At 30.3% G+C, this 9,562-nt stretch overlaps 1 protein-coding gene across 1 annotated transcript; it reads left to right on the forward strand.

Annotated features, from left to right (window-relative positions):
- The first annotated feature begins 3,120 nt into the window (after nt 1-3,120).
- Nucleotides 3,121-8,919, forward strand: LOC132756006 (perlucin-like protein). Its single transcript, XM_060746950.1, has 5 exons — nt 3,121-3,178; nt 4,595-4,677; nt 5,338-5,434; nt 8,080-8,296; nt 8,729-8,919. The coding sequence occupies exons 1-5, from the start codon at nt 3,121-3,123 to the stop codon at nt 8,739-8,741; spliced, it is 468 nt and encodes a 155-aa protein (XP_060602933.1). The 3' UTR covers nt 8,742-8,919.
- Nucleotides 8,920-9,562: the final 643 nt, after the last annotated feature.

Below are 9,562 nucleotides of genomic sequence, written 5' to 3' on the forward strand. Positions count from 1 at the left end.
GCTCCGTAACAACCGTTCGCCAGAGGCTTTTTAATGGGAAATCTTTCATACTACTTTAGAAAAGGCAAACATGAATTTTATAATGTTTAAATAATGGTATCAGAGACATGTAAGATGTTTGTTACCTGAATAAAGTAGCGATAAATGTGAAATAATTTGTTATAAAAGTAGCAAAATGTTAATTGTAGAATAGTACTTCCATATAAAATACTAATTCACTATGACTGTACTTATCGCCAAAAAGCAACAGATAAAAAAGGTGGTTCAGGTAATTGGCCAATGATAACTTTTTGGATACTATAGAAGTACACCAAAATTAAAAAGCTTTTAAGAAATACAAATAAAAGCTTAATGGAACTTTAAAACCTTTATAATTTTAATCTCGGAGCGATGGACAACCCACCATCACCTCTAGACCCCTCAATGAGAATTTTACATTTTTATGAAGTTCCGCTCTTAATGTGTGTGACTACTAAAATAGTTTTACTGACTGAACGGACGACTACTACTTAAGGCCGCATCTACACCTAGTTAAGTTTCTTAAATGTAACATTTAGATAAGCTAAATAAATTACCCTTTCAACATTTTATCAGGCACGATTTTTTACTGAAATGTGTTATTTAGATTTCCCAGGATTAATATCTTTGTCTTTGCTAAGAATATCATATTTCTGTAAATGTGTAAATAAAAAAAAACGGGGAAATGATACAATAATCTAACAACAATGAGTGTACATTGTACATTCATTTAAAATAAATGGAAAATGTTAGAAAAAATATTTTGAGCTTATTAATTGATACAAATTCTTTACTTGATGAAAGTTCTTCACTAACTGATCAAGATCATTTAAATTCCATATTGATTCTACTATAATTCAGGGCACATGTTTTGCGTCTATTCAATATTATGTTTTATCACACACCCGTAAAAATGGTCGTTAATAGCGTTATACAAACATAGTGTAATGTTAGCGTTATACTATAGGCACGTCAATGAAAATGACTCTTATTTCACATTATAAACGGTGTTTATTTTGGGTATGTGATAAATATAATATTAGAGTCGTGTAAGTTCATTACTGATTTTATTACACTCGTTGAATAAAATAATATTATGCTCGCCAGAGGCTCACATAATGTAAATTTATTCAACTCGTGCAATAAATCCAGTATTGAACTTACACTCATTCAATATCCTCTATTTATTGTTATGTTTCCGATCCTTAAAGACCGTTCAGCACAACAGTTTTGTTGTGCTTGTGGTAAATTAATTCTTTCTATTCGGCTATTTTCTTGCTGGGTGGTTCCACTATTACTCACTTGAATACTGTTGAATCACCCTCAGGATATGTGGCCTGCTTTTTAAATTTGTCTTTTGACGTCTTATCTGTGATATGCAGGCTTTATAACCTCTGATCCCCTTTCAAAATTCCATTTTATTTAGTTCTGCCCATCGTTTTCTCGTTTAGGGCACACGCATGTTTTTACTTGGGGACCATATGCCGCTTTTCATGGAATGGCACTTACGGGTCACATTGAAGGTTCCATGATAACTGCCATATGAAACATCCGCGGATGTTTCTTAATTCAAAATTGTACCTGTTCATGTTAAATGTTGAATTCTGCTTAAGCCGGTGCTAGTGGTCCTGGACGGTAACTTTTTTCATGGACCGTCCATGAACAGGCTCAATCAAACCGAGCCTGCAACATTTTCAATTGTGCCGTGTTGGACTTTCTTTAGGGATTCTTATTTTCTCGATTTTAACAACTTTACTTTTGTTTACCATTGGCTTTGACTACAATATACTATTTAAAACATAATGAAAATTTATTTTTATTGATTGACCCCAAAGTGCGGTCGTTTGTCTGATGTTAAAAAATGCATATGTACCTGTTTAACGCACTTTGGGGTCAAAATTGGACCCCAAAGTGCGTTTGACCCCAAAGTGCGGTGTTACAATGCTTATGTATATAATAATGTCATTTTTGAGAAACTACTATCATGGCAGTTAAATAATCGTTTACGATGTTTGTATTTTCTTATTTTTAAAAGGTTACTTCTTATCGAGAGAATAAATCACTATTTGAACGGAAGACAGATTTTCTATTTTCTTTTCGATTCATTCGTTTCATTTTTCAATATTTGAATAAACAACATACATCATACGCGTATACGATGTTCCAGACAAATATATTTGTCTATTCCAATAGTACTTAATGTGTCATTGTAGTTCATTTACTTTTTTATGCTTGCAGACATTTTTCTGTTTGACAATGGTTCGTGATCACAAACATCGACTTTAAACAGGCGTTTCTTTTATGATTCGTTATTATTTACATACATTAAGTGTATTTATTTCGGCTTAACGTTTCATTCTTTTCCTAAATGCATCAATTGCTCATGATATACTACTATCAAAGAAAGTAAAACACTTCAAAGGGTTTAAATGTTAAATGCATTTATATTTTTTTAAACATAAGATAACACGTTTTTTTATGATGTCGTGATTAATTTCCCCAATGAGAAAAGCGAAAGTGGTGGAAACTATCATATTTGAAAACGTTTCAATGATAAGGTGTATCAATACATTGATTTAAAGTTTGCGCTCGACTACCAAACTGATTTATTAAATACCTTTGGCTCGCTACCCGTTACATTTTCTGTAAGATAACGTTATCATTAAGGACCGTTAATGAAATAAAGCATTATTACTTAGTTATCTATTCTTCAAAAGAATTGTTTTTAAAGGCTATAAAGAAATTGCAAATATTTTCTGATCTGACACTTCCATAACTTGCTATGCTTTAGAGGTAAATCAGCTACGGGAAGTTTCAAATCAAACGCAAAATATATAACCAAAAACCGGTAAAATCACAATGATGAACAGGCATGTTCTACGTATTTATTTCGTCCTGCTGGTTTCGGGATATTGTCAACCTAAGACATGGATACAGTTCGAGAGATGCAGTTGTTATGATGGACATACGTGCAAAGAAATTGATGTTACATTCAAAACCAGTTATAAAACAGACATAAGTTGTGCCGCGCATTGCGGAAAATACGCGAATTGCTTCAGTTTCTTCTACGACCCGATCGAACATATCTGCGTCGGATGCAAAATGGATTACGAGCCCGAAAGTTTGGAAAATGGTGGCACAGTACATTTTGAGAAAAAACGTATGTTCCAGTTATTTATACATTAGAAAGTACAATGAATGAAAATGTTATAGCGTCTCAGTTAAAATAAAGACAGAATGACCAAAAAGTAATTGAATTTAACTCTAGTGATAAACAGTCATCTAATGCTTAATTCTAGTAAAAACAATCTTTCAAAATAGTTGTTCGCATGCGTATTCGTAAAATGCACTTTGCACAAAAAATATATTTTTGCTTTTTACTATAAATATTTTTGTAAAATTGATTGGTTCATTGTCAAACTGTTACCCCGAATTATCTTTTTTCTTAATTGTATTTAGTATATGAATTATAAGAAGGAAAGGTTGTGACAGTTTGAGTTTAAATATTAATTGTTTGACTTTCTTGAATCTTTACAAATTCATGTTTTTTACAGATCCTGAATGCCTGAAGTTGAAGTATTTATATACAGAACGCGATTTCGTAAATTTAAATTTATAAATAGTAAATTATGAATTAATGAAGGCTAGATTATTGTGGAATAATGAATTCATGAATTCCGGTATGTTGTAACTACGATTAGGAGTTGAAATCTTGCATTTGCGAAGTTGAATAGATAAATTTATGAAGTCACCAACCTCCAGATGGTAAAATGAATATAAAAAAAATCAAGTAAACTGTACATACTGATCTAGTTAGGTTCAATGTGTAAATCCATTATTCCTGAGGTCTTAATTCAAGAAAGAATATTGACAACAGCGTCAGTTTATCGTGTTTTTCCTTTGCATAATCTTCTACGTTACTTACTTAATTTGTCTCCGGGAGGCTAGATGCTTTAAAACGAACCTTTCAGTCTTTCGAGGAATTTGCATAGAGTTTACTAACCTCAGTTTGCATGTGCTTTAATGCAATAAAATGTTTTTTATTTTACCCTTTGTATACTGGTAAAATGTTAATCTGCTTGACATTTTATGTGCTCAGTTGTTTTGTTTTTAAATTTGCCGAAATTGAAAAGATAACTGGTAACTGTGACACCTTGGTACAAGACAACACGCACAGTTTACCGGCGTTTTAGTTTCGTCGTGTGCCAAGATGTCTTGCAAATGTTACTGCGATCGCTTGCTCTAAGCAGGCATGACAAGTGTTTTTTGGTTGTGTTTTACGCCGCATAAACATTGTTTAGGTCATATGGCAACTTCCAAGATTGTGCATTATTTTAGGCACGAACGGGAACCTAAATAGAACAACCGACGTTCCGTAAGCTAGTAGATAGATAGCATCCTCACAAGAGGTAATCCAAGTCCTTGACAGGGCAAGTTTTACAGGGAGATCAAACACTTATTGAAAATACTTTTTTATAACATTTTATATTAAGAACAAAACAAAATCCAGTAAGATCTATTCTTAAAGTTAATTTGAATCTTTTGCTTCCTTGGCTACAAGTTTTATTTTTTGCAGTGTGTCCACACGGTACATTCATAACTGACCGAATTTCGTGCTACTCTATAGGGCCGGTTAACCAGGACTTCTTTCAGGCAAAGGTAATGCACTTGATAATTTTATCTAATAGTGTTATAGTGGTTATATGTTTGTGTAATGTTATAAATTTAATGCCATCGCTATTTTTGTCACTGAGACATACGTTTATAAACAATTTGCAATCCTAAAAACTGTGACATTTAAGTTATTTAACACTTGGAAATGCAGAGGACTTTAACAATCAACATATATGTTTATTGAGAGGGGGACTTCGGCATATATGTTCATATACAATTGACATTATTAAGGACTTCGACATATATGTTCATAGACAATTGACATTATTTAGGACTTCGACATATATGTATAAATACAAAATGGTATTATTTACCACTTCGACATATATGTTTATAAACAATTTGCATTATTGGGGACTTCCACATTCATGCTTATAGACAAATTGCATCATTGAGGACTTCGGCATATATATTTTAGAAAATTGGCATAATTGAGGGCTTCGACATATATGTTTATAGACAGTTGGTATATGTTTTTAGATAATATGCATTATTTAATACATCGACATAAGTATATGTTTTATTGTACACTTAACATTATTGAGGACTTCGACGTATATGTTTATAGGTTTTAGGCAATACTAGGGACTTCGACATATATGTTTAAAGAATATAATGTTTCTTTTTTTCTTCTTATTTTAAAAGGATTACTGCTTATCGAGAGGCAAACATCTCCTTGAACCGGAGACACTTGCAAGTAACCAGATGTTTCAAGACATTTTGACGTTTGAAAACGTTGCAGGTCATGGATGTTTTAAAAGTTTTATCTGACGTGTTTTCTGGAAAATGTATTTAATTTACATTATGCACTTTTTAAATCCAGAAAACGTGGTTTTCTTTCAATGGAAGAATATGGTCATTTTTTTTAAAGTATTCTTTGAAAAAAAACAGAAGATTTTATTCTAATAAATTTGTTTCAATTCACAAATGATTTATATTTTGTACTGATTTTCAATCAAAAACTTTTTTTCTTTCAAATTTTGTTATGACAATGACCAATCAACAACCTTTTTATATTGCAGATTGGTCCCTTCTTGCAACACCATCATCATAATTATTTACCTCGCCGAAAAGGCGGTGAGGGATATAGGAATAGTCTCCGTCTGTCTGTCCTTCTGTTCTTCCGCCCGTCCGTTCTTCCGTCCCATATTTTTGTCCGAAGCATATCTCAAAATGTATTTGAGGTATCAGCTTGAAACTTCATAGATGGATAGATCATATTGAGGAGGAGTGCAGTGCACAAAAGTGATAACTCTACCAAGCATAATCTTTCAGTTATTGCCCCTTTTTTTCAAACTTAATTTTTGTCCAGAGCATAACTCAAAAGCCTTTGAGACATAAACATGAAACTAAATAGGTGTATATTTCTCACTCAGAATATTGCACAATAGTGATAACTCTACCCTTCATAATTTTTGAGTTATTACCCTTTGCTATTTTTCATACCTAATTTTTCACCTGAGTGGAGCATAACTCAAAAAGTCTATGAGATGTCAACATGTAACTTCATAGGTGGATAGATCTCATTAAGGAGAGGAGTGCAGCACACAAGAATGACTACCTACCCTGTATTATTTTTCACTTATTGCCCTTTGTTTTTTAGCCATCAGTATTCACATATATTTCAAATCTGTATTCACTTCAGCCATCAAAAGTCACATAGGTTTCAAATCTGTAATAACTTCAGCTATCAGTTTTAATTATCAAAAGACCTCTTAAAAGTGAATTATTCTGCTCTACTACATATGCAGTCTTTCAATAAGCAAACACATTCGGCAGGGGATGGCTATGGTAACATGGCTCTTGTTACAATTGTATTGCATCTGAATATCTGCTACAGTTAATTGTAACATGTGCTGAGTTGTAACCGAGCTCTTGAAATGCACAAAATACTTTTCTTTTGAATATTCATATATCCCAGAAGCCTATAAGTCTCAATGATATATGTGATATAATAATAATAATAATAATAATAATAATATAATGAAAATAGTAAAATATGAAGTTGCTTGATTTGTATTAATATGATATGAACTGATTAAATACAATACAATTTAAGTCAAATATTTTATTGGCAGAAACAAATACATGTTCATTGCCAAGTTACCAAGGCTGATATAACATATTAAAGATTATAGAAAAATACTTTAAACAGTTTCCAAAACTACTACAACAAATATGTAAATGTCAATATGAGTCACAGAAATAAATACAGAATGTAATAATATAGAAACAAAAACGTACATATATAAAATTAACTGTTTGAGCTTTTCTTATCCATAGCACAATAAATGAACTTAGCTTAATTAACAATTCTTTTCCTTTGCAAACATTTCCTGTGATCTACATAATTTTATTGATGTTTGGCCAGCACAATAATACTGAGGTAAACATTGACTTCTCAGAGTACCATAGAACAGACAAACTTATAAAAATGGTATTCATGTTATATTACATATACATGATATACGTTAATTTCGATGGATATTTCTATGTCTTCCTTCTTCTTCCTAACAATTTATGTGACGAGCATCTAAATCTTGAGAGTTGAGAACACTTTACAATGATTAATGTTATTTACAACATCTATCTTTCTTAAATAAAGTTACATCTAAATAAATTGTAACTACATAATTTAGAGAAACTACTAAGATCAGAACACCATTCTTGTAATACTGATCATAAATTCTTCTTATGAGAATTAATTTTGTTGCTTGTATCTTTAAGATTGTTCTATAAATTTCAAAAAGGACTTCATTCTGATAACATTTTCCTGACGTTGTTGTCCATGATTTAGTCACATCATCATTTAAATATATCATAAACATTATTTTAAAAGAATGTCAAGGCTTGTTTTAAGAATTTTAAGTGAATTTTATCAATATTCGGTAAGTTATGAAAGCCCCATACCTCTTATCCATAATTAAAAATCATGTACATGTACTTTCTGGTTACCGGATTTGTTGAAATTCAGTTATCTATACATTATACATAGAGAAATCACACGAAAAGTCGGCACAACGCAGCCGGGACTCAAACCACGGGTCTCTGGATTGCCGGTTCAGTATGCTTACCACTACACCACATAAATAAAAGACAAACGTTACACCACACCATACTAGAACACTCATGTTATATTAACATCAATAATGATCCTATAAATATATTCCATATTTCACTCAAACGAAAAAATATCCTCTTATTATTATTATTATTATTATTATTAATTTTATCAATATAATTATCATTATTATTATTATTACACATCAGATATTATTTTTAATTAAGTCGTGTACGTCCGTATAGGTCGTCTAAAGTAAATTTATTAATTTTTCTACTGAGACGTAATCAATAAATAAAGATTTGTTCTCTTTTTTGTTTTTACAGAGTATGTTGTGTGGATAGGACTTACAGACCATGACGGTACGGGTACTTGGATATGGGAAACCACAGGTTTTGGCCTGGTTAACGACTTTTGGTACTCCGGTCCTCCTAATATCGAAGGGCATGAAAATTGTGGAGCTTTTTTAAAAGCTTATCACTGGAAATGGGGTATCCTTGACTGTATGTCTTCTAGCTCCACCCTTACAATCTGTGAAACCGGGTATGTTTTTGAAAGTAACTAGCATTCAATATTTGTATATTATTATTATGTCTTTGCCATGATCTTTAGCACAGTGAAACTTTGAAAAAATGTCACCAAAGGGAGACACAAAACACGGCCTTTAAAAATGAGTCTTTATTTGGAGGTTTACTTTATTATATTTGTCCAATTAAGGATTGTCACGTAGAGTGTTCTTTATTTACAGGATGGTCGTTATTCGGAGATGGTTTGAAAAACTTCTCTTAATTATTTTATTTATTTATCTCTTTTGTTTTGTGTGTTTGGAAATTCATGTTGGTTGTTGAAAAATATAATTTGACATAAACTTGATAGCAAACTTCACGTCATTTGAATTTATATATTTGTTTGCATGCCAAAATTGTACTGAACAATATTTTTATTTAATAACACTTTATTCCTTGATCATTTCAGTATCATTGTATAGAGGACACAAATGGATGATGAAAACAACAACAACAACAACAAAACGTTTATTCAGAAATTAAGCATTACACTACAATTGAGTTGATGTGAAAAAATGACATGAAGTACTATCAGCAACAGAATATCGTTGCTAGCATTTTGTAAAGTGTTTTTAAATATACCCAAGCAGATATATGTTTTTTTAAATTAAGTGCAAAAAAAAATAAAAATAAAAATAAAAATAAATAGATAGATAAATAAATAAATAAATGAATAAATAAATGAAAAAATAAAATGAAATAAATAAATACAATGAAATAAATAAATAAATAAATAAATAAATAAATAATAAATAAATAAATAAATAAATAAATAAATAAATAAATAAATTGAAATGAAATGAAATGAAATACATAAATGAAATAAATAGATAAATAAATAATTAATCAAATAAATGAAGTAAATAAATTAATAAATAAAATGAAATAAATGAAAAGATAAACTGATAGCATTTGATTAATGTCTAAAAATGTGAAATCACAACAATCTTGTTTAATTCATTAATTTAGCTTATCCTACGTTTATAAGATTGTTCATTTTTTTTATTTGAAAGGCCACAAATGAATAAATATTAATAATGAATAATAGAAAGAATAAATAAATAAATATTTCAATAAATAAATATATAAATAAATTAAAAACAATTGATAAATTTCTAAAAACAAATTTGTTTTATTCGTTTACTTAGTTTTGACCTACCTTTAGTCAATAAGATTGCTATTATATATATTTTATATACTTTTTTTATTTGAAAAGCCAGTATTTTTTATCTATTTAAATTTT

Source organism: Ruditapes philippinarum, unplaced genomic scaffold (assembly GCF_026571515.1).
Source record: "Ruditapes philippinarum isolate M1 unplaced genomic scaffold, ASM2657151v2 ctg3206_1_1_1_1, whole genome shotgun sequence".
Lineage (NCBI taxonomy): Eukaryota > Metazoa > Mollusca > Bivalvia > Venerida > Veneridae > Ruditapes > Ruditapes philippinarum.